The 25,913-nt window shown below is 43.2% G+C and overlaps 1 protein-coding gene across 12 annotated transcripts; it reads left to right on the top strand.

Moving 5' to 3' along the window:
• The first annotated feature begins 4,835 nt into the window (after window positions 1-4,835).
• Window positions 4,836-24,956, top strand: LOC110504060 (vascular endothelial zinc finger 1). Of its 12 annotated transcripts, XM_021582874.3 has the most exons (9): window positions 4,855-4,968; window positions 7,566-7,625; window positions 15,876-16,693; window positions 17,637-17,732; window positions 18,777-18,846; window positions 19,263-19,428; window positions 20,701-20,745; window positions 21,165-21,233; window positions 21,430-24,956. In XM_021582874.3, the coding sequence occupies exons 1-9, from the start codon at window positions 4,936-4,938 to the stop codon at window positions 21,750-21,752; spliced, it is 1,680 nt and encodes a 559-aa protein (XP_021438549.3). In that variant the 5' UTR covers window positions 4,855-4,935; the 3' UTR covers window positions 21,753-24,956. The 12 variants fall into 12 exon arrangements, with proteins under 12 accessions (XP_021438555.3, XP_021438549.3, XP_021438550.3 ...); XM_021582875.3 differs by lacking the exon at window positions 7,566-7,625; XM_021582877.3 differs by lacking the exon at window positions 17,637-17,732.
• The last annotated feature ends 957 nt before the right edge of the window (window positions 24,957-25,913 follow it).

Genomic DNA, 25,913 nt, shown 5'->3' with positions numbered 1-25,913 from the left:
CCAGAAGGACAACCGTCTCTGCAGCACTCCACCAATCAGGCCTTTATGGTAATGGGCAGAAAGAAGCAACTCCTCAGTAAAAGGCACATGACAGCCCGCTTGGAGTTTGCCAAAAGGCACCTAAAGACTCACAGACCATAAGAAACAAGATTCTCCGGTCTGACAAAACCAAGATTAAACTCTTTGGCCTGAATGCCTAGCGATACGTCTGGAGGAACCCTGGCACCATCATGGTGTGGGGATGTTTTTATTTTTTTACCTTTATTTAACCAGGTAAAACCCATTGAGGTTAAAAACCTCTTTTGCGAGGGCGACCTGGCAAGAAGGCAAAACAACAGAGAAATAGCAGTGTGTCATTAAATATTACAGAAAATTACAAAATACACACAAAAGACAAAGTGTCACAAGTTACAAGTACAATTGAAGATTAGAAACAATTGCGGTTATCACAAACAGTGTTGTCAATCAGAGTCTTAAAAACAGGCAAGAACAATAACTTTAAAATCTTTTGAAGCATGATCCAGGATGAAGGGGCATTATGGGAAAAAGATTGTTTCCCCATCTCAGTTCTATCCTTAGGAACAGACAAGGACAGCAGCGACTGTGAACGAAGACTGTATTTACTGACTGATCTGGTCAGTAAAGAACAGAGATACAAAGGGAGGGACTGTGAGACTAGTCAGGATCGAGAGAAAGATGAATGGAGAGATCAGAGAGATCCTTGAGATCCTGCTCCAGAATGCTCAGGACCTCAGACTGGGGCAAAGGTTCACCTTCCAACAGTAGAACGACCCTTAGCACACAGCCAAGACAATGCAGGAGTGACTTCGGGACAAGTCCCTGAATGTCCTTGAGTGGCCCGGCCAGAGCCCGGACTTGAATCGGATCGAACATCTCTGGAGACACCTGAAAATAGCTGTGCTGCAACTCTCCGCATCCGATCTGACAGAGCTTAAGAGGATCTGCAGAGAAGATGGGAGAAACTCCCCAAATACAGGTGTACCAAGCTTGTAGCGTCATACCCAAGAAGACTTATTAAGTCTGTAATTCCTGCCAAAGGTGCTTCAACAAAGTACTGAGTTAAAGGTCTGAATACTTATGTAAATGTGATATTTTAAATTTGCAAACATTTCTTAAAACCTGATTTTGCTTTGTCATTATGGGGTATTGTGTGTAGATTGATGAGGAAAATAACAATTTAATACATTTTAGAATAAAGCTGTAACGTAACAAAATGTGAAAAAAAGTCAAGGGGCCTGAATTCTTTCTGAATGCACTTTATGTAAACACTACAGGGCAGCCAATGCTAGTGGGCCAAATATGATCAATAATTGTTGATCTAAATGAGAATATTGAGGAAGCCTTTGGCTTTCTGAAAAACACCAATCTGTGAAAGACAAAGACAGAAATGACTAACTAAGCACTAAGCATTGTCATGCCTAGAGGTGTAAACCATTGATAATTCATAAACCTTTTATAGGACCTATATACTGTAGATGCTTCAGAAATAATTTATAACCAAATGTCTCGCAAGATAAAGTGTTGCACTATTGACTAGACAGCACGTGTGCCTACTGTAATGTTTGATCATGTACCACTTCAGTTTAAGTATGTATAGATCAGTTTAAAGGGCCAATAGAGCCGTTTTTATCTCAATATCAAACCCTTTCTGGGTAAGGAATAAGTACCCTACTGTGATTGTTTTAAATGAAAATGGTCAATAAGAAATTAAAATAGCTTCTTAGCAAAAAGCAAATGCTCAAGCAAACATTTTGCTAGGACTGTCTGGGAGTAGTCTGAGTGGGGAGGGGTAAATTAGCTGTTGTTGGCAGAGGTTTGGAACTACCTTTCTTATTGGTCTATTAACTAATTAAGCGCCGGGTGAAGTCACCATGCAGGCCAAAACTCTATCCCAACAAAACAGGCTGAAATTTCAGGCAGCTCTTACACTGAAAGGGCATTATCATAATTTCACAGTATTATTGCAAACACATTTATTTAACTAGGCAAGTCAGTTAAGAACAAATTCTTATTTTCAATGACAGCCTAAGAACAGTGGGTTAACTGTTTATTTTTCCTTGTCAGCTTGGGGATTTGATCTTGCAACCTTTCAGTTACTAGTCCAACAATGTAACCACTAGGCTACCTGCCTCCTCAGACATAGCCTGGACATATACAGTGCCTTGCGAAAGTATTCGGCCCCCTTGAACTTTGCGACCTTTTGCCAAATTTCAGGCTTCAAACATAAAGATATAAAACTGTATTTTTTTGTGAAGAATCAACAACAAGTGGAACACAATCATGAAGTGGAACGACATTTATTGGATATTTCAAACTTTTTTAACAAATCAAAAACTGAAAAATTGGGCGTGCAAAATTATTCAGCCCTCTTAAGTTAATACTTTGTAGCGCCACCTTTTGCTGCGATTACAGCTGTAAGTCGCTTGGGGTATGTCTCTATCAGTTTTGCACATCGAGAGACTGACATTTTTTCCCATTCCTCCTTGCAAAACAGCTCGAGCTCAGTGAGGTTGGATGGAGAGCATTTGTGAACAGCAGTTTTCAGTTCTTTCCACAGATTCTCGATTGGATTCAGGTCTGGACTTTGACTTGGCCATTCTAACACATGGATATGTTTATTTTTGAACCATTCCATTGTAGATTTTGCTTTATGTTTTGGATCATTGTCTTGTTGGAAGACAAATCTCCGTCCCAGTCTCAGGTCTTTTGCAGACTCCATCAGGTTTTCTTCCAGAATGGTCCTTTATTTGGCTCCATCCATCTTCCCATCAATTTTAACCATCTTCCCTGTCCCTGCTGAAGAAAAGCAGGCCCAAACCATGATGCTGCCACCACCATGTTTGACAGTGGGGATGGTGTGTTCAGGGTGATGAGCTGTGTTGCTTTTACGCCAAACATAACGTTTTGCATTGTTGCCAAAAAGTTCAATTTTGGTTTCATCTGACCAGAGCACCTTCTTCCACATGTTTGGTGTGTCTCCCAGGTGGCTTGTGGCAAACTTTAAACTACACTTTTTATGGATATCTTTAAGAAATGGCTTTCTTCTTGCCACTCTTCCATAAAGGCCAGATTTGTGCAATATACGACTGATTGTTGTCCTATGGACAGAGTCTCCCACCTCAGCTGTAGATCTCTGCAGTTCATCCAGAGTGATCATGGGCCTCTTTGCTGCATCTCTGATCAGTCTTCTCCTTGTATGAGCTGAAAGTTTAGAGGGACGGCCAGGTCTTGGTAGATTTGCAGTGGTCTGATACTCCTTCCATTTCAATATTATCGCTTGCACAGTGCTCCTTGGGATGTTTAAAGCTTGGGAAATCTTTTCGTATCCAAATCCGGCTTTAAACTTCTTCACAACAGTATCTCGGACCTGCCTGGTGTGTTCCTTGTTCTTCATGATGCTCTCTGCGCTTTTAACGGACCTCTGAGACTATCACAGTGCAGGTGCATTTATACGGAGACTTGATTACACACAGGTGAATTGTATTTATCATCATTAGTCATTTAGGTCAACATTGGATCATTCAGAGATCCTCACTGAACTTCTGGAGAGAGTTTGCTGCACTGAAAGTAAAGGGGCTGAATAATTTTGCACCCCAATTTTTCAGTTTTTGATTTGTTAAAAAAGTTTGAAATATCCAATAAATGTCGTTCCACTTCATGATTGTGTCCCACTTGTTGTTGATTCTTCACAAAAAAATACAGTTTTATATCTTTAGGTTTGAAGCCTGAAATGTGGCAAAAGGTCGCAAAGTTCAAGGGGGCCGAATACTTTCGCAAGGCACTGTATATATAAAGCAAATCATGTTTTTGACTGCACTGGGCCTTTAATCGTTTAAACTTCTCAATTGTATGTCCACAAATTTGATTGTGTCTGACTTGCAATATTTGAGTTGGATGGCCAAACCCTGGGCTGCATGACCAAATCATTGATTTGAATGGGTGTCAATCACTGTGTGTGGAAACCTGTTTGGGTTTTCTGTGAACTATTGAGTGTGTGCATTGATTTCTAATTGTATATTCAGTGGGAAGTGATACATTTACGTTTTACGACATTCCTGGTTAGAGTTGGAATCGTCCCAATTCTCTTTTTTTTCTCCCTGAGAGCAACATATGGCAGTAACCAAATGCAATCTGGAAAAAAAATCTACGTTTTATTGTTTCACTGATTTAATTTGAAGTGACTGCTGTGGTTAAGTGATTATTATATACGTCTACCTATGTAAGTGATTCATCATTACAGTATTACAGTATTAGAGCAAGGCCATGGTGGTTATCAGATAATGGACGTTGAAGGTAGGTTCTGAGCACATTTGTATATTAATTAATGTTATGCATATGTTGCATCCTAATTGTGTTATGCAAGCATTTGTGTCTGGAGGTCAATATTTTGCAATCCAAGCAAATCTTGAAAGGATTTCTTAAAATTTGATTTCAAGGGGTTGACAAATAGTAACTAAACTGTATAGAAACAACATGTTGCTTTTCCCCTAGTGTTTGTGTTGTAACATAATGTAATGATAAATACAGGCACAATCAGTAACCATATTTGACGATGGCATATTGAAAATGTACTTTTATGCCATCTCTGGAAGGCGCTCCAATGGACTAGTTAAGCACGACAAATGGGGGAACACGTTCCATGTCGATCATATTTTGTGTGTATTTATACGCGCCACATCATATACCATTCAATCGTTTCCCAATACATACGTATTAGAAACACATTTTACAGTCACAATATTTTAATACAAGCCAATTTACACTATGTTCATTTCTGAGAAATCTCTAACGTCCCATAAACGTCGACTAGAAATGGTTCAGCCCGGAGGGTTTACAGGAAGTTGTAGCAGCTGCCATGTTTAGCTGCTTTGTTGTAGATTCCGTCTAGGTTTCCTGCAGATTTTAAGTGTTGCAATGGAACCGAGCTGGAGTACATTTTTATTCCAGGTAAGTGTCATCAGAGTGGTAAATTTGATTAACTACATCTAAATGTTACTAGATGTCTAATGCACCGTTGCTAATGGTGATTTTAAACGTGGATTTCTAGTAAAACTATTCAAGCAAAACAATGGTAGCGTTAGCTAGTTAGCTAATATTGGCTAGCCTATGAGCAATCCGTTGAAAGAGCTAACGTTAGCTCGCTAGCTCACTACATCAATCCCAGACTTCCAGCTGTGAGGTATATGGATGACGCTAGAGAGAGAGAGAGAGAGAGAGAGAGGGAGGGGAGGGCATCTGGGTGCCCCCCCAGTTCTTGTAAATTGTTGGTGTTAATGCATACTTTAATCAAAATCCGCTAATGCATGTTTTATTATAAATACCGGATACATTGGAATGGGCCCCATTTAGTTAAATATAAAAAGCAAGCTAGCAAGTGATCATGGCCGCTCGTTTGTTAGTTAGGATGCTAGCCAGCTAGTTGTAGCTAGCCTCAAAGAACGAGAACAATCCACCTCCAGCGGCGAGCCATGCTAGCTAGCGAGTAAATGTGTTTTTTTTTGCAGTCAGTGATTTTGTTGACACATTTTGATAGGATTTGAATGATGTTCTACTTTCAGCAAATCGCACTTGTATACGTGCCGGGCACGAGGAGGGAATACCCCGCACTTCCGATTATAAAATTTCCCCCCTTTTCCTCGTCCCAAAATATGTAACCGCGGGTTGGAGAAAGAATTCAAACTATGCAGTAATCTGCAGCCAAGATGCTAGCTAATTCTTGCACTACTGATAATTTGTAACCCGTCTTCCATATGTCTGAGATTTCTATTAGGCAGCTCGCGGAGGATATTCATGTCCATAGTTGTCTGCCTTTGGTGCGATTTAAATTGCAAATCCAAGAATAGGATAGTATTTACCATTTTATTAAGTACCTATATCCATCCAATCTATACATATTCAGAATTTCTGGACATGGTTACAGCATTTTTAGCAATGCACAATTTGCATCAGTTGCAAAAATGCTTTTCCTACCCTCTGGCAGTAGTTGAAAAGTTGTCAATGTAAAAACCTATCCTCTTGTTGCACTGTGTCCATGCAGAGGAATTGTAGTATTTACTAATGTGTGCTTGTAACAAGATGTTAAACATCTGATAAAAACGTGTACACATATTTTGCAGATGTTATTGCAGGTGCAGCGAAATGCTTGTGTTTCTAGCTCCAACAGTACCTAACAATTATACACAAATACTCCTAAATTAAAAGAATGGAATTAAGAAATATCAGGATGAGTTATGTATATGATGGTGTGTGTATGGACAGTATATGAGTAGAAAATGTGTACAGCAATAGTTATATAGGAGGAGCCCTGACTAGAATACAGTAGATTATTTTTATTTAACTAGGCAAGTCAGTTAAGAACACATTCTAATTTACAGTGATGGCCTACCGGGAAACAGTGCGTTAACTGCCTTATTCAGGGGCAGAAGGACAGATCTTTACCTTGTCAGCTTGGGGATTCGATCCAGCAACCGTTTGGTTACTGGCTCAACGCTCTAACCACTAGGCTACCTGCCACTCATATACAAATGAAGGGGGTAAAAACAGTATAAAGTGCCTTTGGAAGAAGAAAACATGAATGCAGCCAACTTGCAAGGTACACTAAATTCATAGATTGTAGACATTACATAAACATTGGGAATTAAGTCACGTGTGTCAGCTAGATCTTGAAAATGTCTCTCTTTCCATCACACCTGGGGGGAATTGCATTTTAATATGTATGCCTAGACATTTGAAACATGCTCTTTTTATGTTTATTTTCCTGGAATGTGGATCGTTAGCTTAAGGGGAACAGGCTATTTCTCCTAGTGGACATGTATATAACTTTTCCTGTCCAATCTATCTGGCAACCTAAGATGCATTACAAAATGCAGTGTCAGTTAAATTATTAGATGAATTGGACGTTTTTGAAGACCCTTATTCACAACATCTCAAATGGCCTACTGCGTAGTGTCCCAATCCCAGGTCAAATGTAAACACCAGTGTTGAAAATATATGTCCTCAAACCACTTGCCACTTGTTTTTTTCCCCTTCCCTACTCCGCCTAATCATATTGCAGCCGTAGTGGTAGGCCTAGTTCTGTTCCCTCAGCGCTGGAGAGGTGCAGCTGCTGCCAGTTAATTGGCGTGAGCCGAGGACCCTTGATAATGGTTTTATTTTGTGGCTAACAAGGCACAAATACCTGAAGCTGGTGTGATGGAGCAGTGGAGGAAAATGGAAACTAAGTAGTTGTTATTTGGAGGTGCCATTTGATTCGCTGGATTTGATAAAGCATCTAATGAGGCTGTGCGTCACTTGTTACTGTTCTGTAAGCGTTGGAAGTTATGCTTGGTGCGGGGGGGGGGGGTTGTCAAGCTATGCAGTTCTCAATAATAGTGTTCTCGTAATCCTCCTGAATCAGATGAAGATGACTAATTACTTTTCTCACGATTTTAGGACAAACCTACGTTTTAGGATTCCCCTAAGACAATACGTAATAGGGTTTTGTTTTACTGTTAATGTTAAAATTTTATTAACAAACCCAGTATTTTCCCTTTCTTTTGTATTAGTCTTCTGTAGGTCCCATGGTTCCAGGGAATCCACGTAGGGACTACTACACAGGGATCAGAGTAAGTTCATATCCTCCACAGTAAAATCCCTATAACCTGTGAACATTTTTTTCTGCACATGACACGACCCCAACCAAGCCCTCAACATAGGTAGAACAAAGTATATGTAGTCAAGGTCTTAGTCCTGGTTTCAGGGTTAACACGCAGATCTTGTTGCTTCCCTCATGCAGGTTAGTGCCTGAGTATGTTTATCAAGTTTTGTGAGAACACAAGCAATACCAATATATTTGAACTATTACTGTTTCTGGGATCATAAAATAAATTGGGCACTTCTTATCTGAGCAAATGGCAAGCTGTGTTCTTGGGGGCCTTGTCTGATATCTAAACAGATTAGCATTGTGGTCAATGAGATACTTCTCCATTGTAAAGCCCCGCCCCCCACATCTCTGACTGAATTAACAGAACAGGCTGCTTTTATATGTTCTGTATATTTTTGTTGTTTTCCACGCCCCCACTCTGTTACAACACTATTTATCTGGGAATGACCTCAGCCTTCAGAGCGGATTTGTATCAAAATCATCAGAGCAGTGTGAAGGCACAGCGGGCTTCAGCTCCCTATGCGTCTGAGTCTGAGAGCCTTGCTGTCTCACACACACACACACACACACACACAGCTAGAAGAAATGCTAATGGTGGTAAGAATTCCAGTCTGGATCCAACTTCAGTGTGGACGGAGGACAAAAAGGGGACTCGACACCCTGTGACTTAACCCTGTTTTTCTCCCATTCCCCAAAGCACGGCTGCCTCACTAAGCAGTCTGCAGCGGCCGCCAGCTGAACAGAATCCCCAAATCAGGCAGGACTGGTGTCACAAAGGCCCCCCTGAGGGTCGTAAGTGCATCACTGCTTGGATTTGTGTCTTCTACGGCTCCACAAAAGAGCATAAAGAAAAAGGAACACAATTTGGGATTTTTCCCGACTCCCCCAGCCCAGACCCCATCCCTTGCCTGCCTGGCTGACCGTATTGGGATGCTTGGCTGAACCTGAAAGCCCAGGGGTCAGCTCTTTAACCCTGCCCTATGGTGATTACGGAAAATAACAAGGTTGTTTCAATCGTGGTGTCTTTGGTTTGCCCGTTGTAAGGTTGCTGGGTACAATGTGAAACTCTATTCACGCACCAACCAAAAATATTCATAAACCCCCCGCCCCCCCACCCATTCTTTGGGGGCTGCCGTGACCAATTGGACAATGCCAGCAGCTGCAGATGTCCTCTGTACACTGCTCTATTAGCTACCAGTGTTGGGTCATTGTTTTGCTATCTTGTCAGTTTTCATTACACTGTTATATGTTTTTCAACCACTACAAAACAATAGACAATCAGCAACATTTTGGGTAGTGTATGATTATTAGTATGTGATTATTGAAACATTTCCTGAGTTAGTATTTGTTAAAGGAAATATTTAAATGTTGTAATGTTTTTTTTTTGTGTGTGTGAATTTTACCCACTTTTCTCCCCAATTTTGTGGTATCCAATTGTTAGTAGTTACTATCTTGTCTCATCGCTACAACTCCCGTACGGGCTCGGGAGAGACGAAGGCCGAAAGCAATGCGCCCTCCGAAACACAACCCAACCAAGCCGCACTGCTTCTTAACACAGTGCGTATCCAACCTGGAAGCCAGCCGCACCAATGTGTCGGAGGAAACACTGTGCACCTGGCGACCTTGGTTAGCGTGCACTGCGCCTGACCCGCCACAGGAGTCGCTAGTGCGCGATGAGACAAGGATATCCCTACCGGCCAAACCCGGACAACGCTAGGCCAATTGTGCGTCGCTCCACGGACCTCCCGGTCGCGGCCGGCTGCGACAGAGCCTGGGCGCGAACCCAGAGTCTCCCACCCAGGAGTCCCAAATAATGTTTTATTTACGTATGGTTGTAGTAGGTTACGTAAGCCAGTGGGATTAATGTGATTCGGGGGGGGTGTAATTAGTTTGAGAGTTTGACGCCTCAACCAGCCTGCACCCACAGCACCACATAAAGGTGGTGTGAAATTGCTCCAAAAGGGATATTTATAGCAGACGTAACATGCTGCTTATACAACACGTACTGAGACACAACAAGTTTCATTTCAAACAATTAACATTGGTAGGTTCTGTTACCGTCATTCAAAGCAGCACTGAATAGTAAAGGGTCTGCTCGTCATTGCAGATGGATACCGTGTCCAGCAGGAGCTATAACATTGGAGGAAATGTTGAAGTAGATGAGAAACTACCTGAACTTGTCCAATTCTGTCCAACCATTCTGGACAGTTTATACCCTCCAAATCAAATAAAAGATGGCGCCAGAGGGGATTTCTGCTGTTTTATGGGCTCTTAACCAACCATGCTATTTATTTTTTAAAAAAAGTGTAACTTATTTTGTACATAATGTTGCTGCTACTGTGTCTTAAGACCGAAAAGAGCTTCTAGAAATCAGAACAGCTATTACCTTAAACTTCACTAAGAATTTCTCTTTAATGAGCCGGACGAGAGGGATTTACTCCAGACACCCGAACAGGCCCTCATCCCCGTCATTCGATAATTTCAGCACGTTAAATGTGCAACCAGAGGAAAAGAACTCTAGATCACCTTTACTCTACACAGAGACGCATACAAAGGTTTCCCTTGCCCTCCATTTGGAAAATCTGACCATAATTATATCCTCCTGACTCGTGCTTACAAGCAAAAATTAAAGCAGAAAGCACCAGTGACTTGGTCAATAAAAAAGTGATCAGATGAAGCAGATGCTAAGCTACAGGACTCTTTTGCTGTCACAGACTGGAACATGTTCCAGGATTCTTCCAATGGTATTGAGGAGTACACCACATCAGTCACTGGCTTCATCAATAAGTGCATCGACAATGTCGTCCCCACAGTGACTGTACGTACATACCCCGACCAGAAGCCATGGATGACAGGCGACATCCACACTGAGTTAAAGTGTAGATCTGCCGCTTTCAAGAAGCAGGACTCTAACCCGGAAGCTTATAAAAAAAATCCCACTATGCCCTCTGATGAACCATCAAACGGGCAAAGCATCAATACAGGACTAAGCTCTAATCGTACTACACCGGCTCTGATGCTCGTCGGATGTGGCAGGGATTGCAAACTATTACAGACTACAAAGTGAAGCACAGCTGAGAGCTGCCCAGTGACATGAGCCTACCAGACAACCTAAACTACTTCTATGTTTGCTTCAAGGCAAGTAACACTGAAACATGCATGAGAGCATTAGCTGTTCTGGACAACTGTATGATCACGCTCTCCGTGGCCAATGTGAGCAAGACCTTTAAACAGGTCAACATACACAAGGCCGCAGGGCCAGACGGATTACCAGGACGTGTACTCCGAGCATGCACTGACCAACTGGTAAGTGTCTTCACTGACATTTTCAACCTGTCCCTGTCTGAGTCTGTAATACTAACATGTTTCAAGCAGACCACAATAGTCCCTGTGCCCAAGAACACTAAGGTAACCTGCCTGAATGACCCGTAGCACTCGCGTCTGTAGCCATGAAGTGCTTTGAAAGTCGGGTCATGGCTCACATCAACACCATTATCCCAGAAACCCTAGACCCACTCCAATTTGCATACTGCCCCAACAGATCCACAGATGATGCAATCTTCATTGCCCTCCACACTGCCTTTCCCACCCGGACAAAAGGAATACCAATGTGAGAATGCTATTCATTGACTACAGCTCAGTGTTCAACACCATAGTGACCTCCAAGCTCATTACTAAGCTAAGGACCCTGGGACTAAATATCTCCCTTAGCAACTGGATCCTGGACTTCCTGATGGGCCTCCCCCAGGTGGTAAGGGTAGGTAACAACACCTCAGCCACTCAGATCCTGAACACGGGGGCCCCTCAGGGGTCAATGCTCTGTCCCCTCCTGTACTCCCTGTTCACTCATGACTGCACGGCCAGACACGACTCCAACACCATCATTAAGTTTGCTGATGACACAACAGTGGTAGGCTTGATCAACGACGAGACGGCTTATAGCGAGGAGGTCAGATGCCAGGACAACAACCTCTCTCTCAACATGGTCAAGACTAAGGAGATAATTGTGGACTACAGGAAAAGGAGGACTGAGCACACTCCCATTCTCATCGACAGGGCTGTAGTAGAGCAGGTTGAGAGCTTTAAGTTCCTTGGTGTCCATATCACCAATAGCCAACATGGTCCAAGCACACCAAGACAGTCGAAGAGGGCATGACAAAACCAAATCCAGCGGTTGTACGTTTGCCAAAAGATTTGGCATGGGTCCCCAGATACTCAAAAGATTAGACAGCTGCACCATCGAGAGAATTCTGACTGGTTGCATTACTGCCTGGTATGGCAACTGAGGTTGGAGACCCTACAGAGGGTAGTGTGTACGGCCCAGTACATCACTGGGGCCAAGCTTCCTGCCATCCAGGACATCTATACTAGGCGGTATCAGGAACGGCCTGAACATTGTCAAAGACTCCAGCCACCCTAGTCCATAGACTGTTCTCTCTGCTACCGCACGGCAAGCGGTACTGGAGCGTCTTGTCTAGGTCCAAGAGGATTCTTAACAGCTTCTACCCACAAGCCATAAGACTACTGAACATCTAATCAAATGACCCACCGTGATGCTGAAACATTGGTATTTTACCCAATAAATTCCTGGGAGTGTGTGTGCGTGACTGTTTTTCTCTATTTTAGTTTGTTTTCTGTTAGTCAGCACTACATTATTTAATTTTCTCTGGGGGTGCTCCAGCTAATGTTTTTTTATTAGGTATAGTTAGCTAACACACAGGTTGTCCCGTTCTAGGTGCTGTACCAGTAGAGGAGGAAAAAAAGATCACCTTACATGCAACAGATTTAGATTATTGAGTGGCAGGGAGGTGTGTGTGTGTGTGTGTGTGTGTGTGTGTGTGTAGACAGCCTGTTCAAATCAAATGTATTTATATAGCCCTTCTTACATCAGCTGATATCTCAAAGTGCTATATAGAAACCCAGCCTAAAACCCCAAACAGCAAGCAATACAGGTGTAGAAGCACAGTGGCTAGGAAAAACTCCAAAAGAAAGGCCAAAACCTAGGAAGAAACCTAGAGGAACCAGGCCATGAGGGGTGGCCAGTCCTCTTCTGGCTGTGCCGGGTGGAGATTATAACAGAACATGGCCAAGATGTTCATAAATGGCCAACATGGTCAAATGATGATAATCACAGTAGTTGTCGTGGGTGCAACAAGTCAGCATCTCAGGAGTAAATGTCAGTTGGCTTTTCATAGCCGATCATTGAGAGTATCTCTACCTCTCCTGCTGTCTCTAGAGAGTTGAAAACAGCAGGTCTGGGACAGGTAGCACGTCCGTCCGGTGGACTGGGGACGGCAAGGAGTCTTCATGCCAGGTAGTCCTGAGAGAGAGCGAGAGTAAATTAAATAATAAGGATAAGACAGGAGAAGTACTCCAGATATAACAGACTGACCCTAGCCCCCAACGCATAAATACTGGAGGCTGAGACAGGAGGGGTCAGGAGACACTGGCCCCATCCGATGAGACCCCTGGATAGGGCCAAACAGGCAGGATATAACCCCACCCACTTTGCCAAAGCACAGCCCCCACACCACTAGAGGGATATGTTCAACCACCAACTTACCATCCTGATACAAGGCTGAGTATAGCCCACAAAGATCTCTGCCACGGCACAACCCAAGGGGGGGCGCCAGCCCAGACAGGAAGATCACGTCAGTGACTCAACCCACTCAAGTGACGCACCCCTCCTAAGGACAGCATGGAAGAGCACCAGTAAGCCAGTGACTCAGCCCCTGTAATAGGGTTAGAGGCAGAGAATCTCAGTGGAGAGAGGGGAGACGGCAAGGGTGGTTCGTTGCTCCAGAGCCTTTCCGTTCACCTTCACACTCCTGGGCCAGACTACCAATATGACCGACTGAAGAGATGAGTCTTCAATAAAGACTTAAAGGTTGAGACTGAGTCTGCGTCTCTCTCATGGGTAGGCAGACCATTCCATAAAAATTGAGCTCTATAGGAGAAAGCCCTGCCTCCAGCTATTTGCTTAGAAATTCTAGGGACAGTAAGGACGCCTGCGTCTTGTGACGCAGGTATGTACGATTTCCAAATCGGAAAGATGGGTAGGAGCAAGCCCATGTAATGCTTTATAGGTTAGCAGTAAAACCTTGAAATCAGCCCTTGCCTTAATATTATTAACAGGAAGCCAGTGTAGAGAGGCTAGCACTGGAGTAATATGATCACATTTTTTGGTTCTAGTCAGGATTCTAGCAGCTGTGTTTAGCACTAACTGAAGTTTATTTAGTGCTTTATCCGGGTAGCCGGAAAGTAGAGAGGACAAACCATTCACAGAGACAAACTGATCTAAACCAGGCCAGATCTTGTCCATGTAGACCAATTTGGGTAGTCTAACCTAGAAGTAAAAAAAGCATGGATTAATTTTTCTGCATCGTTTTTGGACAAAGTTTCTGATTTTTGCAATGTTATGTAGATGGAAAAAAGCTGTCCTTGAAATAGCCTTGATATGTTCGTCAAGAAAGAGATCAGGGTACAGAGTAACCCTGAGGTCCCTCAGTTTTATTTGAGACGACTGTACAACCATCAAGATTAATTGTCAGATTCAACAGAAGATCTCATTTTTTCTTGGGACCTAGAACAAGCATCTCTGTTTTGTCCGAGTTTAAAAGTAGAGCGTTTGCAGCCATCCACTTCCTTACGTCTGAAACACAGGCTTCTGGCGAGGGCAATTTTGGGGCTTCACCATGTTTCATTGAAATGTACAGCTGTGTGTCATCCAAATAGCAGTGAAAGTTAACATTATGTTTTCGAATGACATCCCCAAGAGGTAAAATATATAGTGAAAACAATAGTGGTCTTAAAACGGAACCTTGAGAAACACCGCAATTTACAGTTGATTTGTCAGAGGACAAACTGATATCTTTCAGACAGATTAGATCTGAACCAGGCCAGAACTTGTCCGTGTAGACCAATTTGGGTTTCCAATCTCTCCAAAAGAATGTGGTGATCGACGGTAACACAAGTAACCTTAGTGCTGCTTTTGAATCTTTGATGGATTCGTTTGAGCAGATCTCGAGTTGAATATTTTGGGTGTACAATTCTAGATTTAGTCTTCATAGTTTAAAAAAAATACAACTTGAGATTTGGCGAGAAGGTCAAGAGGCGTAAATCTACAAAGTGAAACAAACCTGTCGATTCATTGTATGTATGTAGTTGGTCAGGTGTACGTTGGTGTACTGTATATTGTTCATGTCATTCTGGCACGACATAACTGACTACATCACCCACTGAGCTCAAATCTCCAGAGTTTTAAGTCCTCTCCTGTGTGCACCTTGAACAGCTGCCTCCTAACCCTCTTCTCCCCTCCTAACCCTCTTCTCACACCACATTCATCAGGGCTGCACTTTTGTTTTTTCTGAGAGGCTCGGATGCCCTGGCTGGAAATGGCTCCCTTTCTATTTCTGGTAAATTAATGGATGTCCCTCTTTTTAAAGCCTGTTCTTCCTCTTAGAACGCAACATTCATGCTGACAGGGCTGGGGTTGTAGTAGTAGTAACTTAGATGCCTGAATGGCACAGGGGAAGACTTGGAATAATTGTTATTTTTTGGGGGGCTCCCGAGTGTTGCAGCTGTCTAAGGCACTGCATCTCAGTGCGAGAGGCGTCACTACAGACACCGTGGTTTGATTCCAGGCTGTATCACACCTGGCTGTGATTGGGAGTCCCATAGGGCGGCGCACAATTGGCCCAGCGTCGCCGGGGGCTTGGCCGGTGTAGGCAGTCAATTATAAATAAGAATTGGTTCTTAACTGACTTGCCAACTTAAATGAATAATGGCATAAATTGAGCAACCTCTTTTTGAACCTCAAACCTCAACGTCACCCACAAGGCTACCCTTAGATATCACCAGAAAAGCGTTTGAGTAGTATAGCTTAGTTCATGAAATTCATCAACAACATCTGTAAATGGAAGCTGACAACCAAATGGACTCTTCAAATAAGAAAAGTGAATCAAATTGTCATTCTCTGCTCAATTATTTTAAAAATGAGAAGTTCTGTTTTACTGTCATCCTTATCTTGGAAACAGGGGTAGTTCTGCTGACAAGGCAGTCCGTTTCAACTCTCTGGAGCAGTCAGAAACAGGTCTCTCTCACTTTCTCTCTCTCTGCTACGTGCAGCTGTAGTAGCTTTGACGGTGTGACTGACACTGTAGACTGTGTACTGATGTGCTTCTACATGGCTGTCTTTGTGTTGTCCTTCCAGCAGGCCAATGAAGCCCTGCATCACCAGCACCAGGTGGCCCAAAACAGCTTGCTGCCTCTCCTCCAGTCAGGAGGACCAGAACCTGTGGACCAGAAACCTGTGATGCCCATCCTCCTGGATCAGAAGCCCCCGGTCAGCGTCGCTGAGCTCCTCAAGGACAATGTGGCCAGTGGGACAGGGGGAGGCGGAGGAGGAGGCGGCGGCGGTGGTCCCGTTGTAGTGGTGAAGAAAGAGCCCAAGTCCAAAACGCCTTTCATCTGCGGCTACTGCAACAAGGCCTTCCGGGACAGCTACCATCTCAGACGGCACGAATCCTGCCACACGGGCGTCAAGATGGTGTCTCGTCCCAAGAAGACACAGACGGCGCCCACAATGGTGCCCATGATCTCCACAGTGCCACAGCGCGAGAACAGCGGCGGTCAGCCCTCTTACATCTCCACCATCGCTGGCATCCTCACCACGGCCACAACCTCAGCCTCCACGGGCTCCAGCATCATGTCTCCCACCATGGTGCCCCAGCAGCAGCACCAGCATCAACAGCAGCACCACCATCATCATCATCAGCAGCAGAGCCAGCCCAAGAAGCCTGCCAAGCCAGTGAAGAAGAACCACGGCTGTGAGATGTGTGGCAAGGCCTTCCGTGACGTCTACCACCTGAACCGTCACAAGCTGTCCCACTCAGACGAGAAGCCCTTTGAGTGCCCCATCTGCCAGCAGCGCTTCAAGAGAAAGGACCGCATGACCTACCATGTGCGCTCACACGACGGGGGCGTTCACAAACCTTACATCTGCTCTGTCTGTGGGAAGGGCTTCTCCAGGTGCGTGGTGCAGTTCAACTTATTCAAGTTTTCCTTTAGTCCACTTAAAAAATGTTTATTGTCCATAGTACATGTTGAACTGTAATTGTCAGTAGTGCATTCTGAGAAAGAGTTTGTAAGGTTCTTTGGAATTTCACATATTTCTTATCGTTATCTCTTTTTCACTGCTTCCATTTTAATGGGCCCCAAATATATTTCCTGATTGTGGGGAAAAAGCAAGAGGGCCATATCACAACTTTTCAAAAGCCATCTTAATTCAGAATGGGATACATTTATGTACAGGATACGACTATGTTGTAGAAGAAGAAGCCTAACTGACAGGCATAAAGGGCAGATCGTATCCAACAGGTGCAGCCTCATAAAACAATGTCATAGACTAGATTAATATGAGGATGATTCAAGTCAATGGCGGGCTTGGTTGGGTAAAAACATTCCACTTGAAATTGATATTCAGTGGTCAGTAGCCTAATAATTTAAAGGTGTGATGAATTTTGGAAATCCTCGTGTGTTGGAATGTAATTGAATTGGACTGGTTAATCAGTCTCAATCAATAGGAATTTAGGAACATTGCTTTGTATACTAGTATGTTTCCACTATGATGCTTTAATGCACATAGCCAAAAGGTGTTATGTACAATTTCCACTTTGAATGAAATTCCTCAATCAAAGAACAAGGTGGAGTATAATTTGAATGCCTAAAATCACATACCAGAATGCCTATTTATATGGTAACCCTATGAGACAATGTCCTTGTTGTTCTGGACCACCTCTTGTTTGTGTGTAGCTTTTATGAAGCTCGGCCATGATTACTGATGCCCCACGCAGCTTCTGTTCAGACCATTAGTACTGGCTCATGACATGCAAGCAGTGCCCCACCATGTATATAAACAGTATCTGGAGCTTTGCGTGCGTCACATAGTAGTCCCTCGTGTCCCCCCTCTCAGGGATATCGGCAGGGGACAGGGAGAATGCTGCAGGGGCCAGACGGCACCAGAAGAGATGGGTCTCCAGTGTAACTCCTGCAGCTCCCAAGGCCAATGGTAGTGTTCTGACTCACTGACTGGTCTGATTTCTAATCATTGATTTAGCTCCTCCCCTTTTGTTCTTTCCAATATTGGAGAGTATTTTGTTATCCCCCCCCCAACCTAACCCTTTCAGACATCATTAAGTTGTCAGTGAATGGTGAAGTTCTTGAGCTAAATGATTAGCAACTAGTGAAGTGAAGTATATTATATCATAATCATAGTGACTTTGCGCAAAGTAACAAATCTTACTCTTATGCGGCTAGAGGTGCATGTTCATTTTCACGCTTGGCAGTCCTGAAAGAGGCTATTCCCCTCTTCTTTAACGAAGGAGTGTTGTGTGTGAGGGGAGATATGAGCTTTTGAGCTCCACTGCACTCCTGAGGAGATGGGATTGGACTCCTGCTCGCCATCACGAAAAGCCTGCTAGTGTGAAACTGCCTCCTTAGAGACATTTTTAAGCCACACTCACCTCCTTTGTTGGAGGGGAATTCTCTGGCTGCATTTGTCCAATAGCTACATTACACTAGTGCGGCTTAGTGAGGGCAGAGGAGAACTGAACGACAGATGGACGGACGGCTGTGGTTGCCAGATAATTGTCTTCTCCAGGGTATACTGTAGAACAGATTATTTTATTTTTTGTGATGTTGTAGAATAGAGTTCTGGTTATTTTTTGGTGTGGCTTAACTGAATAATTATCTGGTCTTGTTGCAAGAATATCAATTATTACTTTGGGAGGGGTGTAGTAGTGGATTGATGCTCTAATAGCTTGTGTCCCATGGGTCTGATATGGACACCATGAGACTAACATAAATTTACTGTAGATGTTTTATTTATTAAATTAAACGTAATTGAACTATTATGGTATAACTGTGGGTTCACCGAGAATTTGTCATTTGCCTGCAATCTTTGTTGGCCCATTTTGTTAATTGAATCACGTGTCAACAGAGAAGCCCCAGCTACTGTCAGTGTATGGCATTATTGATTAAACTGTACTGGTGTTTTAGCTATTATACCAGGTTTTAAAATGCCTGTGTTCTTCTGTGTCCTCTCCTCCTGCAGGCCTGACCATCTAAGCTGTCATGTGAAGCATGTTCATTCCTCAGAGAGACCCTTCAAATGCCAAGTAACGGTAAGGAGCCAGGCATCCTCCGGATGCCCCCTTCCCTGTTTATGGTCACTTTCCTGTACCGCACATTCACTCCTGGTTTGTTGGATTAAGGATGAGATTATTACGCTAACTCCCAATTGTAAAATATGTAATCTCTCCTGAGTCTTCAAGATGTCAGACATGTCTGCAGTGTACACACACATAAACTCATTGAGTGAATAAAAAAAAAATATATATTTTTTTTTATTTAACCTTTATTTAACTAGGTAAGTCAGTTAAGAACAAAGTCTTATTTACAATGACCGCCAAACCCGGTTGATGCTGGGCCAATTGTGCGCTGCCTTGTGGGACTCCCAATCACGGCCGGTTGTGATACAGCCTGATACAGATTGTATCTCATCTGATATCCCCGTCATTGTCCCTCTATACCACCCCAGGCCTGCACCTCTGCTTTCGCCACCAAAGACCGCCTGCGTTCCCACATGATCCGACACGAGGGCAAGGTGACCTGCAACATCTGTGGCAAGATGCTGAGCGCTGCCTACATTACAAGCCACCTCAAGACCCACGGCCAGGCCAGCTTCAACAACCCCTGTAATAAAGGTACGCCAAGCAGCCTCCCACTCCCCTCCTCCACTCCCTCCATCCTTCCCACTCTCCCCTCAGCCACAACTAGCCTGGGGTGCTCCAGACCTAGGTATTAAATCTTATATTTGTTTTCTTAAAAAATACTTTAGGTATTTATTCTGTCCCTATCTTTATGCTGAAAGCACCCCATGCATTGTTGTTCTGTGGTGTCCTGTACAAAATAGGCAGGCACAAAGCACGACGTCAGGGGTGTATTCATTCTGCCGATTTCTGTTGCTAAATGTTTCTTAAATGGAATGAAACAAAGGGGGACCTACCTGAATTTGTCCAGTAAAAACTCTTGTTTTGATACGAGAGTTTCTTCAGAATTATGAAATGGAGTGGAGAGTGACCCATGTCTGTATTTGATTCCAATATATTTGGGTCAGGATAAAGAATGATTAGGAATAGGCCTACCTTATATTAGCCATTTTCATGGACATTCATATCCTTCAGTGCAGCACCACAAATTGACTTATAGATTCAAATGTACTGCACAACAGTCCACAACTGACAAGGACTGTGTTACCACTCATTCAGGGATTCATATCATGATAATGTCAATTTGCTGGGGCCAACCCACAGCCCTGTCTGGTTTACCAGTTGTTTACATGTGTGGTGGGGATGACAAGTGTCTCTGCTGACAGAAATGGATAGCCTGGAGCAAGAAATCTGGTAGGAGACGGTCTAAATTTAAAGGGCTTTGGACATTCAATTCATTTGACGCTCATAGCAAACTAGTGCAGCAATACAAGTCATTCAAATGCGATATGCGAGTCGACCAAAGAAAACACTTAATATCCTCTTAAGTGTTGATGGGTCTGTATGATGTTTTCTGACTCTGTGGGTATCTTGTTTTGTCAGCTGTTGAAATTGAGGTTTATAACATCTGCTCTCTTGTTGGTTTGTCAAACCTCCACTGACTTATGGGTGTTGAAGTCCAGTTTGGAAGAATGAGATCACTCTAAAATGGCACGGGCAAAATCTATTGTTCAGCAGACCCTAATCATTTTACCTAATAAAATGGATATGCATACATTATACAACGATCTATGTATGTCCTCACCAACTACAATGTGCATTAAACATTTTAGTACTTGGTAGAAGGCCAAATGATTGGCCCTTCGTGTATCTAACCCAATGACTTGTGTCCCCCTATGCCCTTCTGGCACGCAGAACCAAGTGATGCCCTGTCCCAATCAGTCCTGTCAATCAATGTAACCCCTATCTGTCTGTATCTCTGAATAGGGCTAAGTGACTGGCAGTGGAACCACCACTCAGGGCTACGAAAAGGTAATCTAGTAGCTAAAGCCGAAACCCATCCCGATCCCAACCGCTCCAAATTTGTAGCTGTATACTTACTTATGCATTGAAGTGGCCCATTTTCCACTACAGATCTGTCTTCTAGCCTAGCGTGTGTAGTTCTAGTTGTTTTACAACCAAGTCGTTGCAGATGCTTGTGTGTTATGGTTATTCAGGTATCAGGGTTTTATTTCATTAAGCAGGATCAATAAGTTAGCTAGCCAAACGACTTTGATCAACCTTAAATTACAACTCGGAATGTTTAAGTGGAATATGGGTTGTTTAAAGCATTGAGTTAATTATACCATACCATTTCAAGTTGACTATAGTATGAAATAAAGTGTTTCTGAATATTAGCTGAAAGTTAGCTGGCTAGCACATTGATCCTGCTTTTTGAATTGCCCCCTCAGGTGAGTTGACGGTAGGAGAGATCTTAAATAACTCCTTCCAAGTCCTTATGGACATCTCTCGTTTTCAAGGTAGGTTCATAAGAATCCTACCATTTTGTTTTATAATGTCTAATCATTTTAATGTGTGTGTTGACCGTTGCAGTGACTCAAACCTCGGCCCCTCTAACCCTGTGGAGCTTGGGGCTATCCTAAATGGTTTGTAATGAACGATCATCCAGCTCATTCTGTCTTTCTTTCGCTCCTTCCCTCCCTCATCTTTCCTCAGACTCTAACAACGTGCACAACTCCGGCTCAGTGACGCCCGTCACCAACTCTGCCGCCATCACCTCGGCGATGAACCGTGGCAACGCCAGCAACCCGGTAACCATCGCCGCCCAGATGAACATCACCACCAGCACGGTCAACATCACCTCTCCAATCAACCTGCAGCACCCAGTGACCATCACTGGGCCCATGAATATAGCCCACCCTGTGGCCATCACCTCTGGGATGCCCATGAATATAACCGGGCCGCTTAACATCGCCATGCGGCCCATGGATAGCATGCCTTTTCTCTCCCAGGTCCTGCCTTCCTCCCCTCCCTGGTAGTAACCCCTTCCCTGGTCCCTGGTTAGCATCTCTTTATCAACCCCTCTCACCTCTCTCCTTCTACCCCCAAACCACCACCTCCTCCCTTACTTTAGCAGACCTTCCTCCTTACCAGGAGTACTATAGATGATCTTGTAGTAGAGCAGAGGTGTAGTATGGTGGGCTAGCTGGACGCTGTACCTGTCTGTCCGTCTGGCTGCAGTGGGAGCAGCTGTGACTGCAGCATGATGAGAGGTGGACTGGCCAGCCCCTGTAGATGCTGGTGCATTTAATTACCTTTTAACTGCCGGTAGGAGAACAGTCCTGGAAACCATGTGAAGTCTCGGAAGGAGGAATGGAGCTTTGGAATGATGCTCCAAGTGGAAGCCTGACGTAAACAAACAACGAGTTATCCCTCGCCTCTTGCGTCAGAACATACCTGCACATTTGGCATTGGAATGAAACTGTAACAAATGTATTGCTGGTATTAATGTTTTTAAATGCTCTCTTACAGAGCAGATGGTTTTTATATTAGTTTTCCTTTTGTTATTATTATTATAGCCTGCTAATCAGTATTTAATAGTTGTATGCATTGTAAGGAGTTAAGTACAGCAAAAGGGACAAAGTATACCATTTTGCAGGATGGTGATTTTTTTCTGGAGAGAAAAATATCAAAGGCTCAACAGTTCAATCTTAGGTCAATGCCTTTGACTGCGTAAGGTGAGCTCTCCCAGGTCCTGATGCCATCTCTGGAAAATGGTCACATTCTCACTGCTGGTTACTGTAAACCTATACATGGTTTTTGTTAGTTTTGTTTTTGGAATAGTTGTCAGGTGTATTTTTAGATGACTTGATAAAGTAGCCGGAGGACATTACAGTGGTAATGTTACAGGAACACAAGGAGGAAATGTCTCGCACTGAAAGCATATCCCCAAGTTAATGTCCTAAAAACAGCAGTATTATTAAGAATCAAAATTAGTAGTGTTGGCTGTGAGCCTTGTTAATGTAGAGGCTATCAGAGCCACCTAGTGGTGCAGTAGACACTATGCTGAAAAAACAGTCCCAAAGTTCACCTTTTAAAACTTTTAGTGAAAATAGTTATGTTGGGAGAGGTTTTTGTAGGGCCATTTAATCCCCCCCTCTTTTTAGTTTTTTTTTATTGCAGGTTTAGGATCTTATAAGTATGAACTTCTACTCAGGAACCGTACTGAGAGTAGCCCAGTCTTTTGATGAGAGTAAAAGGATCAATTTAAGGTCAACACGCAACCTTGGTTGACCTTATACCCATTCTTTGTAAATATTACAACACAATTATTTTATTATTTTGTCTTTGCCTTTCAAAAAATGTAATAAAAGTAGATATCCTTCAATACAGGTCAGGGCTGCAATTACTTTATCAATGTCAATACGACCGTCCATTGGACTACTTTTGCATAGTTTACTTCCCAGGCTAGTTTGAGGCTTTTCTGTCTTCTTAGGTCATTTTTATTATATTACTGTAGAACCAAAGCTGCCATCTGGGGCCCAAGGTGCCCAGAAAGAGAATGGAAGCAGAGATGAGAGGCTGTGTCAACTACATGTGTTCTAGAATGGTCAAAGATTATGGGTCAAGGGTCACAAGGCTGCTTCCTTCCCCAGCCCAGTGCCTACTGGCGCTGCCTAGGCCTATGTTCAGTACACAGGCCTCTCCCTCAACTGGCAGGAACTCTTTGGAACGCGTGTAGCCGGCACGGCGCCGATGTGAGCCATTGCCCCAAAATCAGGCTGTATGTCAAACTGGTGGACGTTGTTCAGAGACTTCTGCCCTTGTCAGTGGCCTCGCCTTCCCTGTGTCTCTGTCTTGGGAAAGGCAAGATGTATGAGGCCTTTGCTAGTATTGCATGCATGCCAACACAGTGCCCGAAGATAATTACTCTAATCTGGTATGGAGTTGTGGTCTTGTTGGCATTGGATTCCCTTTCCATCGATCTCGTATCGATGTTGCATGTGGACGTCTGAGCTCGTCCAAGTTTGGGTTGAGTAAAAAAATAGTCATTAGACTTGACAACTTTTTTAAAAAGAAAACACTACAAACAGAATAGTTTTGAAGTATGTGTATGTTTGTCATTTGGCCTTCCGCAGTGGCCGTAACTAGTGTGCCTGAACTGCTTTACAACAAGACTATTTCACACCTCTGCTTCCTCTTCTAGATGTGATGGACATAGACTTAGACAACACTAGTGCCCAATAGCCTGTTTTAGCATGGGCAGCGCCATTGAGGACTTTTTGAAGAAGTCAACTGGATGGGACTTCCTATAGGGTTAAGGAATGATCACATAATTCTATCCAGGTCACCAGGTGGGATCAACCAATGAATTCAACTCATGAGGAAACATTCCATAACTGCAGGTGGCAGTAAATCGCCTACCTTGTTCTAACAACACACTCCAGGTGGCAGTATGCACCCTTTTAGTTTGTTTACCAACTCATAGAAGTAGTAGTAGAAGAAGAAAGTGTACTATTTCAGAATTCAATGGTGCTGCCTCTGCTCTCACAGATGCCATAATGTCTATGGTGATGGACTTGTTTCGTGAAGGAAGCCTTAACTGTTCAGATGGCTAAGAGCTAGACAGCCCCCTCAACCAAATTGATATGTTGTCATTTTTGGGGGCGGGGAGTATGGTTTACATTGAATTAAGTGTTTTGTAAGCAACATTCTAAACCGTTATAAACATTTTGAAAACTTGTTCTGTAATAATTTTATAAATAAAGGGCCATTACTCTTATGCACCATCAGTTTCTTTTTAACCAAATGCTTTTAATTTGTTTACGATGACACTACATTTTTTTTTAAATGCAATGATGGGTTTGGGCTTAACTTAAGTTTTGGAAGAGAGAAGTTGGTCTGATCTTTCTCAATTTTCTTTATGATTTGGAAGTTCTTGGAGCCCTGTGAAGGCTGATGAATGTATATCTTTGTACAAAACCATTTAGTTCAGAGGACATGTTAGTTATGGTAGACACATGCAAGGAAAAAAAAACTTTTTATAAATCTTTTTGTATTAGAACATTAACAATGGTAATTTTGTATATACGAAGACTAGGCTTTCTAATTAGCATAAAGGTAAACATTCCTACTTTTTTTTTTATATACATATGTGTGTCAAGAATAATTGTAAACATATGCGCAATGTTTTTCTGTGCCTTTTATTTGGGTTGTCTAAATAAAAGAACTATAAAACATGATTGTGGACTGTCCATGCTGAGTCTCAGTGTAGGGAGGACAGAGTTAACATTTGGCTCACCCAACACCTAAAAGGTATCTCCTTTCTTTCGTCCCCCCCCCATTTCCCCCCCTCAGGTGTCTACACTGCCTGGCTCACAGTTGGCGTGCTATTGGAGTATGGTGTATAAGTGCCTCTGTGACTGCGTATTGAGAGGATTTGGGGTGTATTGTGCCAGACCATGCTGTGTGTGGGTGTTTTTTTTTCTTCTCACTCATTTAAATTTTTATCAATTAAACTTGGAAACTTGGATGGGGTGCCTTTGTTTGTTTTGTTTGTGTGAACTGCACACAGTATTGTATTCTATTTATTTTCCACATTTTCATCTTTTTGCGGTCCAGACTTCAGCTCCTACTGTTTGTGTCAAAGTAATCTGGTTCAGTGCACATTAGCCTGGGGATGAGGTTCGTGTCAGTGTGGATCCAAGTAATTTAGAAGGCAAAGATGCATGACTGAAGAGGATGGAGTGGGGACTTTACACACTGGACAGTTTATTAGGTACACCACCTGTTCACAAAAATGGCTCTCTCCGATAGTGAGTTCATGGTGATGAGTGGTTTACTATATAAAGCAGGCAGGCATTGAGACATTCAGTTTTGATTGAACGTTAGGTCACTTGTTTTAACCATTCTAAGTGACTGAGCGTGGTATGATCGTCGGTGCCAGGCAAAGCGGATCCAGCATCTCAGAAATTGCCGCCCTCCTGGCCTTTTCAAGCTTGACAGTGTCTAGGTTTTATCCGAAAAGTGTGCGAAAAACATTGTCAGCAGCAGTCCTGTGGGCGAAAACAGCTCATGATGAGGTGGAAGGAGAATGGCATTAAGAGGCAAGAATTGTGAAAGCCAATAGTCAAGCCACAAACAGACAAATAACGGCACAGTGGTGTGCAGACAGCATCTTGGAACGCAAAACTCATTGA

The sequence above is a fragment of the Oncorhynchus mykiss genome, chromosome 24 (assembly GCF_057628025.1).
Source record: "Oncorhynchus mykiss isolate SJ-2025 chromosome 24, ASM5762802v1, whole genome shotgun sequence".
In the NCBI taxonomy this organism is placed as follows: domain Eukaryota; kingdom Metazoa; phylum Chordata; class Actinopteri; order Salmoniformes; family Salmonidae; genus Oncorhynchus; species Oncorhynchus mykiss.
The sequence above is the reverse complement of the archived record's forward strand: the minus strand, read 5'-3'. Positions and strand labels throughout refer to the sequence as shown.

Excerpts from the sequence above, each read along its gene's own strand:
- LOC110504060 (XM_021582874.3), top strand. The coding sequence starts at position 4,936 with ATGGAACCGAGCTGGAGTACATTTTTATTCCAG. Across the intron at positions 17,733-18,776 it reads TGCAGCTCCCAAGGCCAATG|GCCTGACCATCTAAGCTGTC; the intron begins GTAGTGTTCTGA and ends CTCCTCCTGCAG. Across the intron at positions 21,234-21,429 it reads GGACATCTCTCGTTTTCAAG|ACTCTAACAACGTGCACAAC; the intron begins GTAGGTTCATAA and ends ATCTTTCCTCAG.